This window comes from Choristoneura fumiferana, chromosome 7, assembly GCF_025370935.1.
Source record: "Choristoneura fumiferana chromosome 7, NRCan_CFum_1, whole genome shotgun sequence".
NCBI lineage: Eukaryota > Metazoa > Arthropoda > Insecta > Lepidoptera > Tortricidae > Choristoneura > Choristoneura fumiferana.
The window spans coordinates 16391431-16409475 of NC_133478.1; the positions used below are offsets into that span (position 1 = coordinate 16391431).

Here is an 18045-nt window from a genome sequence, read left to right on the forward strand (position 1 = left end):
TAATTTTGTGAATATTTTGCAATATCTGAAATTAATTATGGCAAATATGCGTTCCGGGGCAATGAATGTCTGTGTTTTGAAACAGTTTTGTCTTTCGGAAACCTTTGTCCGCCCTTTTATTCGAACAAAACGGGGACTATGGAACACTGTGGCATGCTCGATATTTTTATGGTACGGTTTTAAGTTGTATTAAATATGATTTTAATCTAATAACAGACTTTGAAAGCTATACTTAAAAACCTCACGCAACAGTGCGCCATCAAGTGAGACAAAAAACGATAGCCCTCATTAGCCCGACTTCGGGCTAATCCGTAGCTCTTCCTCTTCGGAGCAACGCTACTCGGCGGCTGTTGCAACACGAGCACTGCGCGCCGCCGCTCTGCTCGCGTGACTACCCAACGAAACTGACACCGGCACACAAATACCCACGTTTTCATCGTCATTTTCATTATAATTGTCAAATGTAGGGTAGGGTAGAATTCCGAAGAGGAAGGGCTACGGATTAGCCCGAAACATGTCGGGCTAAACTCGATTTAAGACGTGAGTTATCCGGGTCAATGTATTTAATATGAGTGAGTCTCACGGTTCAAAATTGTTGGATACAATACACCAAATACAATTCACTCGAAGATCTTCACAGAATAGCCCTCAAACATAATACATCTTTATATAGAAACATTGTTAACAAAGTAGGGGAGGGTGATAGAGGAGCTGCCCGTCTCCTTTTTAGGGTTCCGGAGCCAAAATGGCAAAAACGGAACCCTAAGGGCCTACGCTAGCTGACGCGGTTTGCACGGAGCGGGTGGGTGCCTATTGTAAAATAGTATGAGCAGCGCTAACTGCACGCGTCGCGTGCGACGGATTTTACCTGTAGGCGCACCAGCAGGCGTGCGCCCGCACCGTGCACCCGCGCCAGCTAGCGTAGGCCCTTATAGTTTCGCCATGTCTGTCTGTCTGTCTGTCTGTCCGTCCGCGGCTTTGCTCAGGGACTATCAATGCTAGAAAGCTGGAATTTTGCACGGATATATATGTAAACTATGCTGATAAAATAGTACAATAAAAAAAATTTAAAAAATTTTTTTGGGTGCCTCCCATAGACGTACTGTAGCAAACTCCTTGGAGTTTTGTACTTTTTTGTTGTATTTTTTTGTAAAGTTCTTTTTTTGTATATTTTTCTCTTTTTTTACTTGTCATTATTGCGTTGTGTTGTGTGGTTGTGTTATCGAGTATATTTTAATTTCATCAAATTATTTCTTTGTTTGCTTTTAGTTATTTGTTACAGTCCACTCATACGTTTCATTTTGGTCCATCTCCCGTCATTTCCAGCATACCTATATCATATTTTTATTTGTTTGACATTTTGGTGAAATTCAATTTTCTTTGACGTAAGTGTGAAAACATTGTCATTTTTTGTCATTGCATTTTCATTTGTAAATTTACGGTTTAGTTTTATTCATGATACGCACCCCGCCTGTTACTCGCAGTAAAAGTAGAGCCATGCCGAATATTCCTGCACCTAGTGTTGCGCCTAGCGCACTCGCCGTAGAAACTAGTCAGCCGATTAATGTTGATATCCCGCAACAAAGCGGCTCCCGTCTGACGTTCAGTAAAGCTCGGAGTGCCCGCACCGCTCAAACAAGGTCTTCGCGTTCATCCACTGCGGTGAAAGCACAGAAGGCCGCGGTCGAAGCGCTCGCCTTACGTCGACAGTTGGAGCGTGAGCAAAAACTCGCGGCGCGCGAGCGCGAGCGCGAAAAACAGCTTGCGGAACAGGAGCGCGAGCGCGAACGTCAGCTGGCAGCACTGCAGCAGCAGGTCGAGCAGAGTGAACTGATCGCCGAGCTCGCCGCCATCGACGCCGACGCCAGCAGCTGTGCGGGCAGCCGCGTTAGCTCTAACAGGGTGAGCGTTGATAGAACTAATAAATGGGTAGAACACCACCGTCATCACACTGAATTTACTCATGTTAATAAAGTCATTCCCGTAGTTGAATGTGAACAACATTCTGTTCCATCTCCGAGTCCTAGCCCGGTTCTACAACCGACGGCCACTCGGGCGACTGCACCCTTTATTAACGATCACGACGAACAAACACAACCTCGCTTTATTGCTAAAACGTCCGAAGCGGTCGGCACTGCGCCCCCTACCGTGTCTCCGGACCTAGCGCAACAAGCAACCCTCTTGCGAGCTGTGGCCGACACCGCCGCAGCTGCCAAGGCGCTCGCCAGCGCTCAAGGTGTCAAAAAATTGGATTTATTTCCTTTTTCTGGTAACACACTGCAATGGTTACAGTTCAAACGGATTTATGACGTTACTAAAAATAATTTCTCTGCTCTAGAGAACATTAATCGTCTGCAAAATGCGATCCGCGGCCCCGCGCGGGAAGCCGTCGCGGCGCTGCTCATGGCCGCAGAGGACCCGGAGGTGGTCATACGCGCACTCGAAGACAACTTCGCGCGCCCCGAGCTCATCGTATTCAAGGAAGTCTCGAGTTTGAAAAATCTTCCACGTTTGGGTAACGATCTCAAAGAGCTTGGAACTCTCTCCAACCGGGTATGTAACTCTATTGCGACAATTAAACTACTAAAACAAACAGAGTACTTGTACTCTCCGGAACTATTTCACGCAGTGCTAGGCAAATTAAATCCTACTATGAAAATAAGATGGACTGATTTTGCCACATTAGACACTACAGGGCGTCCTAAGCTCGAAATAATGTCTGATTTTTTGAAGCGCGAGCTAGACCAACACGTAAGGTTTGGTTTGTCGCCAGAGTCTAGTTCGGTTCAAAATTTACAACATTTTGGTTTTGAAAAACAATTAAAACGAGAAAACGTAAATACGGTCATGCATTCTAAAAGCGTTACAAATAAAAAAGAGTGTACATTTTGTAAAAAAGACCACAATATTAAGTCGTGTTCTGAGTTTAAGTCTTTGAGTATTGATGACAGATGGCAGTGGCTACGTGAAGCAAAAGTATGCTATAGGTGTCTTAGGAGTATTTCACATCAGTGGAAAACGTGTAAAGTACCTCCGTGCGGCGTTGAGGGGTGCCCTTTACGTCACCACTCACTTCTTCACAAAAATCCACCCGTCAGTTTGGTCAACACAATGAATTCCGAAATTACTCAGAATAATATTTCTACATTAATAAAAGAACAAAATACAGGCCCTAGTTCAAATATTTCTAAACCGATTGAGGAGAAAGTGGTTGTGTCTTCTACCTCTACTCAGATCAATCAAGCAGACACTCTTTTAGCTCTCCGTCCTCGAGCCTACTTGAAGATCATCCCTGTCACCGTGTCCGGCCCTGCGGGAACTTGCGACGTATACGCGCTTCTAGACGACGGCAGCACGGCCACTTTAATTGATTCTGTTGTTGCCACACAAATAGGAGCCTCTGGGCCAAAACAGGTGATCACTGTTAACGGTATTGGCGGACTAGAGCGAAAAACTACGGTTTCATATGTCAATTTTTATATTAAAGGTAGGCACACACAAGAAACATTTTTAGTAAAGAACGCCAGGGCTATGGAGTCTCTGTGTTTGCGCCCACAAACAATAAAGCGTGAAACTATAGAATATTTTGCGCACCTAAACGATTTGGTTGATGTTTTGACATATGACGACGCGACTCCAACTATTTTAATTGGAGCTGAACATTGGCATTTATCTATTAACCGTGACGTACGAATTGGTAAAAAGAACGATCCCGTCGCTTGTTTGACAGCACTCGGTTGGACTTTATACGGCGTGGCTTCAAGTAAAACAAAACTGGTAGAATTTGTTAATCACGGTACTTTTATTGAAACGTCATCAGACGATAATTTAGAATATCTTATCAAAGAACAGTACAAAATAGATTCTTTAGGGATTTCTAAAAAAGAAACGCTGCATAGTAAGCAGGATCAACGTGCTATAGATATCGTCGAATCCACTTCAAGGCGCTTACCAACGGGTCGCTTCGAGATAGGCATGCCATGGCGTGACGATATACAGCGCGTTCCTGACAGCTATCCTCAAGCGATGTCACGTTTTTTAAGTCTTGAGAGACGTATGTGTAAGGATGTTGGGTTTGCTAAGGCGTACGATGTATTTATGACTAACATGCTGAATAAAGGTTACGCAGAAGAATGTGCTTCTGAGACGTATTACGCCAGTCGCGGTACTGTTGAGAATGATGAAATATTTCGCCTCTATCTGCCTCATTTTGGTGTGTACCATCCTCAGAAGAACAAACTTCGTGTCGTACACGACGCCGCAGCCAGGAATGAGGGAGTCAGCTTGAATTCCTTATTGCTTTCTGGTCCTGATCTACTGCAGCCCTTATTAAAGATTTTATATTGTTTCCGAGAGGGACGTATCGGCATAACCGCTGATATTAAAGAAATGTTTCCTCAGATTCGAGTAAGGGAGAAGGACAGGGATGCTCTTCGATATCTGTGGAGATCAGAAAAAACGCAACCACTTAAGGAATTCAGGATGACAGCTGTCATTTTTGGCGCGTGCTGCAGCCCTTTCATAGCACAATACATAAAAAATAAAAATGCTTTAGAACATAAACGAGCGTATCCTAAAGCTGCAGACGCCATTTTGTTTAACCATTATATGGACGATTATATAGACTCTCTTGACAATGTTGACGAAGCAGCCCAGCTAGCATCCGATATTGTTACTGTCCACAGTGCCGCCTGCTTTGAGATGCGAGGATGGATTTCTAATGAGCCTGCGGCATTGAGCCTCGTACCAATCGATTTGCGAGCCCCTCAACCATTAGAAACTGATCTTGTCAACGCCTCTAGCGGCGTTCGAGCGCTAGGAATGGCTTGGAACCCAACCACTGATAATTTAGGATTCCGTACTGGTTTATCTGAAACCATTCCCAGCCCTCTTACTAAACGTAAAGTGCTATCACATCTCATGCGCGTATATGACCCTTTAGGTTTACTTGGACCTATAGTCGTAAAAGGTCGGATCCTATTTCAACAAGCGTGGAGATTAAATATAAATTGGGACACTGCACTTCCTCAGTCGGAAGCATCAAAGTGGTTTGATTGGTTTCAAGAACTGTCGACGGTATCTTCCTTAAAATTTCCTCGTTGGTATTCTAAAGCAAAAAACTCTGAGCCATCTTTAAGAGAGTTACACGTTTTTGCAGATGCAAGTGAGCTTGCATATGCCTGCGTTGCTTATTGGCGTTTGATATACTCCGATGGCAGCATCAAGCTCACTCTCATTTCGAGCAAAGCAAGAGTCTCTCCCTTGAAACCAACATCGATTCCGCGCTTGGAACTTCAAGCTGCTTTGATCGCTTCTCGCCTCGCACTTACCATTAAGGACAGTCATCGCAAAAAACCTGTTCGCACTTTTTTGTGGACGGATTCGATAACTGTTCTTAGTTGGCTCCGAAGTGATGCACGAACGTTTAAGCCTTTTGTGGCCCATCGCGTCGGGGAAATTACTGAAAACTCTTGTATACATGACTGGAGATGGGTCCCAACAGATTTAAACGTTGCAGATGATGTCACACGTATGAAACGATTGAATTTAGATTGCAATCACCGATGGTTTATAGGCCCTTCGTTTCTTTTCGATCCACCTGAGGATTGGCCTATTGAGCCAGCTGGTCAGGCTACGATCGAAGAGGAACGAAAACAGTCTTTTGAACCTGTAGCTGTACATCTAGTAGTCACCGCAGATCCTACTCATTTTAGTGATTGGCTACGTCTAAATCGCGCTACTGCACGTGTTTTGCAGGTCGCGGCCAAATTCCGATCAACTTTGGACCGCATTAGATCTCTTGTCACTAACAACGCTGTTAGTGACCGCCGTAATGCGAGCGTCCCTACCTCCACCACTCTTATACCCCTATCGGCCGAACTAATGAGGGCTGCAGAAGTACAAGTTTTGCGACGTGTCCAATCAGAATGTTTTGCAGAGGAGATCCGCTGCATCGAAAATTCACAGCTGATACCAAAATCTAGTCGTCTCACCAAACTGTCACCCGTGATGGGAGAAGACAAGCTGTTGCGCTTAGCCGGCAGGATTAGAGCTGTTGAAAACGTTAGTCCCGATGTCAAATCCCCCATACTATTGGATGGTTGCCACCCCGTCGTCCGCTCACTGGTAGTAAATTTCCACAAGAGGGCAGGACACGCAAACCATCAGATGGTTATCAACGAGATACGGCAGAAATATTGGATTCTTCGTCTGCGGAATGTAGTGCGATCCGTGTCTAGCCAATGCCTATTCTGTCGCATAAGGAAAACAAAACCAATCAACCCTATGACTGGAGACCTTCCACAGCAACGACTTGCTCACCATCGCCGACCATTTACATTCACTGGCTTAGATTACTTTGGGCCAATCAATGTCACTATTGGAAGAAGACATGAAAAACGATATGTAGCCTTATTCACGTGCATGACCGCCAGAGCCGTTCATTTGGAGCTTGTCCACAACCTTACCGCCGATTCAGCCATTATGGCTTTACGTCGTTTTATAGCCAGAAGAGGTACCCCAGAAACTATCTACTCAGATAATGGTACATGCTTCATTGGTGCCAACCGAATTTTGAGAGATTTTTACCGACCAGAAGTTGAAGATTTTGCTGCTAATAGAGGAATAAAGTGGAGTTTTATACCGGCAGCTTCTCCATTCTTTGGAGGTTGTTGGGAAAGGCTGGTGCGCTGCGTAAAGGTGGCACTGAATGCCACATTACACGAACGTGCTCCTAAAGAAGAAACCCTTTTAACCCTTTTGCTCGAAGCGGAAGCCATAGTCAACTCACGACCGTTAAGCCATGTGTCCATAGAAAGTGACGAAGAGGAAACACTCACACCCTTTCATTTTCTCATTGGATCATCCTCTAATCAAAGCTTACCAGGGGGCATGGACGACACGGATCTGCTCAGAAGAGCTGAATGGAGGAAAGCACTGAGATTAGCAGATCACTTCTGGGAAAGATGGGTGAAAGAAGTACTCCCAACCATGCAACCCCGCCAGACAACTAGTGAGAACAGCAATGTCAATCTTAAAATAGGAGACATTGTAATCATTGTAGATGAAAATCTACCTCGGGGAACATGGCCGCGTGGACGCGTCGCTAAACTCTTCCCAGGCAAGGACGGGGTGGTGAGAGTGGTGGACGTAGCTACTGCGGGGGGCTTGCTACGTCGGCCTACGAGAAAACTGGTCAGGATAGCCACTTAAGGCTCTGCTAGCCTTGACTATCCTGGCTAGTTCTGTGCATTCATGCACAAGGGGCCGGAATGTAGCAAACTCCTTGGAGTTTTGTACTTTTTTGTTGTATTTTTTTGTAAAGTTCTTTTTTTGTATATTTTTTTTACTTGTCATTATTGCGTCGTGTTGTGTGGTTGGGTTATCGAGTATATTTAATTTCATCAAATTATTTCTTTGTTTGCTTTTAGTTATTTGTTACAGTCCACTCATACGTTTCATAAGCTTCAACCGCAAAATCGAAACAAAAAGCTTAATTTTCCAAGTTATTAGCGATAATTACTTTTATCTCTTAAATTATGAAGCTAAATGGTATTTAGTGATTTTTTGACTAGAGCTAGTGACTATTCGCATTATATTTAAAGCTCATTATGAGCTATTATAGTTATTACCACAATTTGATAATCGAAAACTCAACGAAAATACTTACCTAGTTAATTTTCGCTTTTATATTTTGTAACAAATTGTACAGTTGTTAGGTAACTAAGTTGTTTTAGTGAACTTTTTCAATAAAAGAGTGCTCGGTGACAGACATAACTGAATATGGCAAAAAAATAACTAAAATGATTTAAACTAACACTGACTAAATTTTTCGTTATAAACTCATTCATTAGTTTTGTTAATTCTCACTTCAATTCATGTGCAAAAACAACAAAATAATGATATTACTAACTTATTAAAATTGGATCTATGGCTCCTATTGACATAGCAATAAGACTGAAATTCGCAGAAAAAAAAATGCAATATCGATGGCATTCAAAAGTCAATTTCGGGACTTTGGAACTTGGTGACTTTCGCTCTACGGGGACGATATGTAATACGCTCTTAGTGAAAATTACAAGTATCTTCATACGATGTCATAGTCACAGCCCTGTGACAAACACCAGGGTCGGACTAAAAACACTTCTATCTCGTATAAAACCCTGAGTTCAAGGAGATCGTAAACTTTTTCACAAACAACTGTTCCTCTGGACGTTGCGTAATCCTTCGACTAACTTGCCCTTTATCTTAAATCCTAGATAACAAAGACAGATGTTCCCCTGTATAGACGTCTGGACTGCTTTTACAGCTTACGACAGCGGTACAAAGATAAAACGGTTGGATCTACGTAACTGGTTAAAGATACTAAGCCAACTAAATCGTGACCTGTGGAACCTTTTACAGAGAAAATCACAGGTACATTACATTTCTCTACAGCTTTCATAACAAAACAAAAATTTAGCTACCAAAAATCGATTCGTAAGAAAACACTATCTAGGTCTTTACATATTACACCGTATCACACCATGGCCGTAAGCAACGTGTCAGGTAAAAATATAATATTTTTTATATCGAAAATAATGAGACTATATGCCCACTATGGTTTTTGTCAATCCAATTTATAGAAAGGGCACACAAAGACGCCATTACCCCGCCCACAGACATTTAATGAGGTGAAAACCTAGAACCTATTGCAAAATAATTAATCTGTTCAGTAAATCGATTAATTTATTAATTGAATAGATCAAAGTATTTTTGTCTATTTTATTATTTACAATACTTGATGTAATTCCAAAGACTGTTTATTCAATTATAAAAGCAGTAACAATTTTAAAATTTTAAGGTAAATAAATAATAATCGCTTATTCAATCGAGTATTAATCGATTTTTAAAATGTCAAATTTTCCATCTCTACGCTAGCCTATGCTACTACAGATTATACACGAGTTTCGTTCAAGAAATAACGTCAGATTTTGACTAATATTGTTCAAATGAAAATTAAATATTGAAATCAAGTGAATTTTGGTGAAAAAAGTGATTAGACGTGTAGTTAAAAGACACGAATTATAGTTAAATGTGTTATTGATTAGATCCAGTGGGTGTTTACACAAGCATTTTTGGATGAAATCGGTTTGTTTACACTTTCCGTAAATTGGATTCGCATAACGTATATGCCCACTAACACGTTTCGTAACCCACCGTCGCCGTCGCGTGTCATGTATGCGTTTGATACTCCGTCTGACACGTTCCTATTACGATCATGGCATGATGCGGTGTAATGTGGAGAGACCATAAGGCGTTGTTCTCCAAACTACTTATCTGTATTAAAAAAGCATTTTCATTGATAGAATACCTATAGAGGATAGGATACAGGTAGATGACAATGAATAAACTAATACTACATTAAAAATAAATATAGTAAAACTATAATAAATCTAAAAATGAACCTTGCGGCATGGTACCAAAGATGCTGGCAGCATTTCTTCGCTGGATCTTTCGACTGATGTGTTGAGCGAGGAAACTGCCAGCTCTTCGGTGTCCTGTAGTATCTCTGAGTCTCTTTGATAAATCTTTGAAGAGACTCAGACTTAGCTGTTGTAGTGAGCGAGTATGCCTTGCCTTGTCATAAGCATAGGTAGTTCTTACAAAATCGCACAATATAAAACCTCTAGGCGCAGCTGTTTACCGCGAATAACTATCAAAACATAACGCGCGAATAAACGGCAGAATACGAAACCCGTTGTTTATTTCTGGCGTCTTCGGTAGAATTTATTAACATACCAATAATATTGTTTTTTGGGGCTTAGGTCATGTCTAGAGGCATTTTCCAAATAAGAAGTCAGGAACTTTTGAAAAAGTATTGGATAACAGGTAATAATTTGAATCATCTTTATAGTTGAAGGTGCGGCAATAGAACTGTCCTTTTTGGATTGACGTCATTAAAGATAAACTAGACGTTGTAAAGCCTCGAGGTATCGTCGTTGAGATTCAGAATACGGAGCGCAGCGGAGACACACGCATAGTATCGAAGGATATCGGAGTAACGACATGTTCACTACTCGACGGCCGCGCGATGAAAAAATCTAGAACAATGACACGCTGCATTTTATAGCAACAACAGCGAGAGCTCCGCAGGTTTTATCTTGCTTACATATCCTCTTACTCGTTTAGAACGACAGCGCGTCGATCCACCGCCCACGCGTATGATCAGCGCTCGTAGCACTATTTGTGCCTTACACATTTATTATAAAATTTAAATATTTTTTAAATAATAAATTCACTCATTCTTCTTCTCCACTTTAATTAATATTAAGGAGCTTTATTCACATCGACCAAACATCCGTAATTCTTCATCAAATAAAACAGTATCTGATGATATACAAAGTTTATTTGTTAAAAGATGAGTACATTTTCTCAAACATGTTCGGAAAGTTTCATGTTGTTCATGTTCAAAATTTCATGTTCCATTTCAAAATATAACACGAAAAGTCCCTCGTTTTGCTCTTCCAATTAAAAAACAATACTTCCGTGCCTGGATGTTAACTAAAATAACTGAAATCCACTTTCCCCCGCTTCGCAAAGTTATAAAACTTCAAATAATTGCGTGTAAAATTGAAAGAATAAAATAATATGTTCATACAGCTAAACCGACGGCAGGATTTTATCACAGTACCTCGCACTTTTATTGGTAGAACGAAACTGACACAATTGGATATATTCAAATTTTTAAATTAAAATTTTATATTAAACAAAATCTGGTTAAGTTTTAAAATGAGAATATTTCGAATAACTCCAATGTCAGTTTTATTCTGAGTCAGTTGCATTCTAAATAAAAAAAAAAATTAATTTAAAGTAAATTTTTGTTACATTTTCAAATACAAAACAGACAGAAAGTTGTAAAAACAAATTTATCACGAATAAGCGATTGCCTTCAGCTAATCGAACGAACAGCGTCCAAATGTAAACAAAACAACACTCTAATAAGTGAAAAGGTACAAAGAAAGGCACGTTAAGGCCCTAATAAGTTTATCATCAAAATAATCTAATAGCCTGAAGAAATCCTCACAGTTGGGCAACTCGTAACACTGGGCCACGCACGTTTTCCATTTATCCTCTAATTAACTTGTTTGGTCGATAAACTAAATTATATCACGTATACCGAAGTGTTTCGCTCGACATATGTTGTGTTCGAGTTGTTTTCGGTTGCTGACATGGAGTTTTCTGAGGGAACGTGAATGTGGGAGTTAGGTTGGGGTGGATGTGGTACAGATCGCTAACTTTTTGAGCATAGTCACGATACTTCAAGACAGTCATTTTACTACAAGATAGAGTATTATAATAATAATAAATTAATTTATTTCGGGCAACTTGGCCCATACAATAAATACCTTAAAGACTAACATACTTTTTGATAATCAATAATATTTAAAACTAATTTGGTGACAAAACGGCAAATTCAAATTCAATCCATTTATTGCCAGATTGTCGATAATCATACAGGTACATACTTACTCGTAATAGTGCGTCATAATCAACCGATTTACTGTATATAATATTTAGTTTTAGTCAACAGTTTTATGTAATAATAAATTAATTAAATTAGGTATAACATGTCAAACATATTATAATAAGAGAAATCAGCAATACAATATAAACATGTCAGTGCCTTAAAGATAAGATATTATTTCAGTCAACAATAACATCTGGTAGCATGGTGTACGGTTGTGTTGCTCTGAAGATGAGCTCTGGATTCGAAACGCGTCAGTGTAGTGTGGTGGTGGTGATAGATGGGTTTGTATGATTTGTGGGTGTTCTTACAGTGTGGTGGAGGAACTGCATGAACACGCATATTTTGCGTAAACTTAACTATCATAAGGTCGTGGATGAACAAAGAAATTCTTTTAGTTCATTAAAATGCTCAGGTTTGTCAGCATCTTTACCTTATCTTTATTTTTTTTCTCGCATCCCAGCCCCAATGGCCGCAGATTAGCCAAGATCAGACGCTGGATCGTAACAAACTTATCTCGTTAGTCAGTAATGTACAAACTGACCATCGCCTTTTATCCTACTAGATAGTTTAATAAATAGAGATTATTGGGCTCTCGTGTTTTATGAGGTCCCCTTAGCTTTGCGGAAAGGATGAAGATGAGAAAAGTTTGCCAATAGCAATTTTTATAATACTAATTGCTTGGTCGGGGAGACGTAAGCTTGTTTTTTACAGGACTGCAAGCAAGTTTTAAATATTCCTAATGTTTTGGGTTTAAGGTTTTTGTAAGACGTGTTTATTTGGTTTTCAGCAATTTATTTTCAAAATATTGTTTCTTTTTCTACTTTCATAAAAGCTTAATGCTTAAGATTTAAGTTTAAAAGAAAATGTTTTTATGTTTATGGTGTATTATAATTTTATTTTTAGTTTTAAATAAATATCATGGGACACTTGACACCAATACGGTATTTGACAACTCCTGATTTTGCCATATCTTAATATTGTTATGAAAATATAGATACACAGATAGTGTTTAGCGAAGAGAAAATTTAAATCAGTTGAAAATTGGAATTATAGTGATTTTTTGAAAAATCTATATACCTGTCTCTTTCTCGAACGCTTTCTTTGTGCAGCAAGTATGGCGGTACTGGCGTGTGACGTCACATGCCAGTCTTTCTCTGTCTAATCTTGAATTTCAAACCTTTATAACTTTGTTATTTGTAAAGGTAGCTTAAAAATTGTTTTTCTATTCGATAACAGGCATTGTGGTGTTTTAATTTATAAAACATATACAAAATAGTCAAATACCGTATTGACCTAGTCCCCTAACTAAGCAAAACAATTAATGAAAGAAGTGCCAAAGCGCCTGGTTGACACTGCTGGAGAACAAAAGGCTGGCAGCTATCTCTCTCGACGAATCGCCATCGCCATTCGACGAGGGAATGCTGCCAGCCTCTTGGGCACCATGCCACGGAACCTTTTTTAGATTTAATTTAGTAGGTATTAAGTTTTTAAGTTAGGTAGTTAGTTTATAGTTGTTTTATTTATGGTTATTTTTTCTTAATATGCGTTTTCTCTTTAATAATTACAGTTTAAAGAGCAAAGCTTATATAGAAAAATACATACTTAAATACATTAAGCATCCTTGTTCTCGGGTCTTGCCGAGAACAAACATTCATATTATTATTTTAAATAATTATCTGTATTATTCGAACCCAGGACCTCAAGCTTTGTAGTCAGGTTCATCAAAATTGTATAATTTAAAATGCTTTCTTTTATAAAATATATATTTAATAACAGAGAAAACACGTACTACAAGTACTAAAATAAGAACATGAAACTACCGTGAGACTCACTCATTATTAAATGATATTGTAACGGATAACTCACGTCTTAAACCGAATTTAGCTTGACATGTTTCGGGCTATTTCGTAGCCCTTCTTCTCAGGAGCACGCGACACAGTTCAGTTCAATTTCAGTTTCAGTTTAGTTTAAGACGTGAGTTATCCGTTACAATATCATTTAAGTAATACTAAAATAAGACTTCAAAATTCAGATAAAATTAAGTACAATTTTCTGGAAACTTCGTAGAGTAGGTTGTGTATGAGTGATCATGTCCAGGAAAGTTGTTCTAGGACTTTCAGTTAAAGTTATGATTATTTTTCGAGAGTATTAGATGTTTACCAATGAGATATATGGATGACATGGTTAAAACCGTAGGTTCACGGTAGATGCAGGCCGCTACCAACCAAAGCAACTGAAGGTTTATGGGGTAGGCGTATGTTCTTGAGTGGAAGTCCTATGGCTGATAAGATGATTTATTTGTTTATTAATTAGAAAATTTACAATTTTATACACATTACTCAAAAACTAAAGATAAATCCTAACTAAATAAAACAAAAATGTCGAATTAAATAAAATACCAAATTAAACCAAAAATAATAAAGAAAAACAATGTCAAATAAAATTAAAAAATAATTATAAATTAAACCAATAAAAAATTACAGCATTACAGTTAGAAAACCAATGCACTGTAAAATTCAAATTATAAACAAAAAATGCAAAAATAGATAAAACTCAAGAAAAACATACAAAAAATTACTCAAAAAGAAAACTAGGAAGAGATTTTTGAACTTCGCCTTCGTCGCTACCCTGAAACGACGGAACAACACCCTACGGCCAGAAGTCGGAGCGCAGGAACATCTGCTGGTGCTTGGCAGGCACTTGGAGTCTTAATGAGCAGAAATGATGACAGCTCTACCTGAGCTCCCTGTAACCGGCCCTGTACCGCCTCGTGGACATGCTCGAACACCTTTTCAGGCGTCGTCTTCTTGTCCGAACGAGGTAGGTACTAGATGTGCACCCTTGGTATTGCAGCTTGAATACAGGACGACGTTGCAGGAACGGTCCCACGCTGATTGCGATTGCGCTTTAGACGGCTTCGGCTTTAGATGATGATAATTGGATGTAATGTAGTATTGAAATATACTTAATACTAATATTATGAATATAAAATGTTATAAACAAACGAATAAAGCATAACAAGATGTAACTGAAAACAAACTTTAAAATTTTATCGAAAATACAAACTGAGACATGGATGCACAGAAAAACCAGAAAAAGAGACCAGCACTGGGAATCGAACCCAGGTCCTCCGCAATCCGTGCTGCGTGCTATAACCCCTACACCACTGCTGGACAGGAATCTAGACACGAATTCCAAATTTGTTACTTTTACGGGTATCCCGTGAAACCATATCGAAAATACAAACTTAATACAAAGTGGGTTCGATTCCCAGCGCTGGTCTCTTTTTCTAGTTTTTCTGTGCATCCATTTCTCAGTTTGTATTTTCGATTTGGTTTCACGGGATACCCGTAAAAGTAACAAATTTGGAGTTGAAATAAAAATACAAAAAAAGACTCCAAAAACAAATCATAATTTAAAATATTGTTCAAAAAAATAAAAATAAATCGGAAGAATATGATTCACACTCGGCGAGTTTCAAACGTCGACTAAATGTTAAAAAAGTTTCAGTAACCAGATACCAGGATATAATATTGATCATAATATTATGATCACAAAACCAATAAAACCAAATTAAACAAAAGGAAATATCTATCGTAAACGATTTATGCACTTGTTTGGGTCTAATAGAGTATTCTATATTCCGTACATTGCCTTATTGATATTGGCTGTACTTGAGACAGTATTGGAAGTATCCACTTGTCCTACCAATAGACCTGATTGTGTTATTGTACTGAATAGAACTGATGTTTTGTTTTGAATATTATCGTAGCTTTGGTACCTGTCGTACTACATCCTTATATAAATAATTATTTGTGCAACAAGAGAGCAAAGTTGTTTTTTGTTGCGAGTGTTGATTTTGAATCCCGAGTAGGCGAAGAATTCTATAATTGAATCACGAGCGTGAGCGAGATGCAAAAAAACTTTGATCTCGTGTGACACATACAACTTTTCACCTCAACAGCGAGAGCATAATTTAAGAATAAAACCACATATACCTACCTGTTTACAAAACAAACACATTTTTTTAATTATAATCCGATTATTAAGAAACAAATAAGTATAATAATCACATTTAAAACCATAAAAAAGTGTCCGGTAGGTACAATACAAATCTCATACTCATAACATGTATTGTAATTTGAACTTAGAACTTCTTGTAAAATATGTCATACTTATTTTTTAATACTGCAAAAAGCCGCATCTTGGGGTCATTAAAAAGGTTAAACAATAAACGAATAATTTATTATAACTGTTATTAAACCTTTAAATATGATGTTATTAAGATTTCTATTACAAATTCATTCAATTTAACAAATATTTATTCCAACTGGAGAGGCAGTATACGGAATTCTTTTATAAAATAAAAAACAAGAGAAGCGGCTTTTGTTCAACGAGGTTGCGTACTTTATTAAAAGATCGGGAAAATTTACATTTTGGAAATATTTCGTTTCCATGTAATTTATTAGGTATCGATATATTTTTAATACCATAAATTTAATTTAAGATTGTAATCAACACATTTGATCCTATCTCTCGCTTTTTTCGTGTTGAAGTGAAATGACAGATCAAAGTAAAGTTCAAATATTTGGAATTTAGTGAGTAGACCCAACACTGTACTCAGCATTTAAAAAAAATAATTAAAAAGTTACTTTGTCTCACGGAGTGAGCAAAATGTGTATGGTCAGCATCAAAAGTAGCGGTCACTTTTTTACTTTTGTTTTTAACACATTTTAAAATTTATATGGTGTTAAGTACGTTGCTGTAAAACGACAAATTACAAGAGAATGCAGCTATTTTTTGACGCTGACCGTACATATAAATGAACTAAAAACAATTATTTTGCTCACTCTTCCGATGCATAGAGGCAAATACTATTTAGGTGACGCGGGGTTTGAACCTGGGACTTCAAGCTTTGTAGTTAGGTTCTTTACATCAAGAGCTCTCACGCACTTTATAAGGGACAAATTAAAACTAAAAATAACGGCGGAATGTACTTCATAAAGTAGAAATTGTTCATTGAAAAAAATATTTTAAGAATGTTGAAAATTAATATCCATAATAACAAAGCTGGTGAACCACGTCTAGGTCTTAAGTAGTATATAATATTACAAAAGCAAAAATGTGTAACTATTTGTATATAGGCGTGTTTTTATAATTATTTTTTTTAAGCAAGTTAATTTTCCTAAAACTTGCTCTGATTGAGAAGCGCTTGTGAGCTTATCAAGGGAGCGATAATGTCAATGTCAGCTATTTTGAAGCTTAATAAAGATGAAATACCGCTAAATCTCCTAGTAATTTAAGGAAAATCTGAATTAGGTATATATTTTTATGGTATAGGTGGCAAACGAGCAAACGGATCGCTTGATGGTAAACAATTGCCGGCGCCCAAGGATACCTGCAACACCAGAAGAGTCACAAGTGCGTTGCCGGCTTTTTAGATAGGAGTACGCTCTTTTTTTGAAAGCTTGAAGGTCGCATCGGTCGGGGAATACCGCAGGCGATAGTTCATTCCAGAGCTTTGCTGTGCGAGGCAGGAAATTTCTGGAAAAACGCATAGTAGAATACTGCCAATCATCTATATGGTGAGGATGGAAGTGTTGTCGCGTAGGTTAGGTAGGTTATGAGACATCTAAGTGCGGTTTTTAACTTTTTAAATTAGATATGGCTTATATCCTTACATGTAAAATCATTGAAGCTATCAAATGGTATGAAGGAAACAAAAGGGCGTATCTCAGAGATACTACTTTTTGGCTAAGCAGGACAGTAAATTTGCTTTAATTTAATTTTTTGCAAAATTTATTTCTGATGAAAAGTCGCTAGTAGTAAAGTACACAATAGTTTGAATCAAAAACAAAGCCCTGCGAATTGTCAGTCCTTCCGTGCCGTAACCGGAAACCCATCCGACACAATAATTCCCGCTTGAGCATAACTAAGTTATTTATGTATAATGAATTTAAGTCACCCAAACGTTTGCCAACCTAAATCCCTTAATCTACCTCACTTGTGTTTCCTCTATCCTACCGATTTTACCAACTTAAAACAGCTCATCTTTATACCGAACCAAGTTCTACTCACTTACTTTAAGGTCTAAGAAGTTGTAAACACAAGTTGGTTAGTTCAGCACAAACTAGAGAAGCGTAGGTGATTCGTGCTGTCACCTCTCGATTGTCGATAATCGAATCATGTATGGAGTTGATTATTTACGCCAAGTGCAATGGAGCGTTGCTTTGAGATACGTGGGGCGTTCACTGCGAATTCTGATTTAGTGGCTTGCTTGAGTTACTATTGAATATTGTAAGTAAGAATGGGCCCAAACATACCTTATTATTACAGTACGTTTAATTTTTCAAATGATATAAAAACTAACTTAAACTAACTTATATTAACTAAAATTAATTAACAATATCTCATTTATTACAAAAAGGTTACAAAAAAGTGGTAAGTTTTTCGTGTGATGTGACCTGCTCATTGTGATGTGGACTGACGAGATCGTGAGAGGTTGCGGGAAACTGGTGGATGCAAGTGGCGAGTTG

The 18045-nt window shown here is 38.4% G+C and overlaps 1 protein-coding gene across 2 annotated transcripts; it reads left to right on the forward strand.

The window, feature by feature from the left end:
• The first annotated feature begins 1101 nt into the window (after positions 1–1101).
• On the forward strand, positions 1102–7373 carry LOC141429787 (uncharacterized). 2 transcript variants are annotated; one of them, XM_074090323.1, is made up of 2 exons: positions 1102–2553; positions 5758–7373. In XM_074090323.1, exons 1-2 carry the CDS (start codon positions 1456–1458, stop codon positions 7210–7212), a joined length of 2553 nt encoding a protein of 850 aa, XP_073946424.1. In that variant the 5' UTR covers positions 1102–1455; the 3' UTR covers positions 7213–7373. The 2 variants fall into 2 exon arrangements, with proteins under 2 accessions (XP_073946424.1, XP_073946425.1); XM_074090324.1 differs by having other exon boundaries at positions 3260–5844.
• The last annotated feature ends 10672 nt before the right edge of the window (positions 7374–18045 follow it).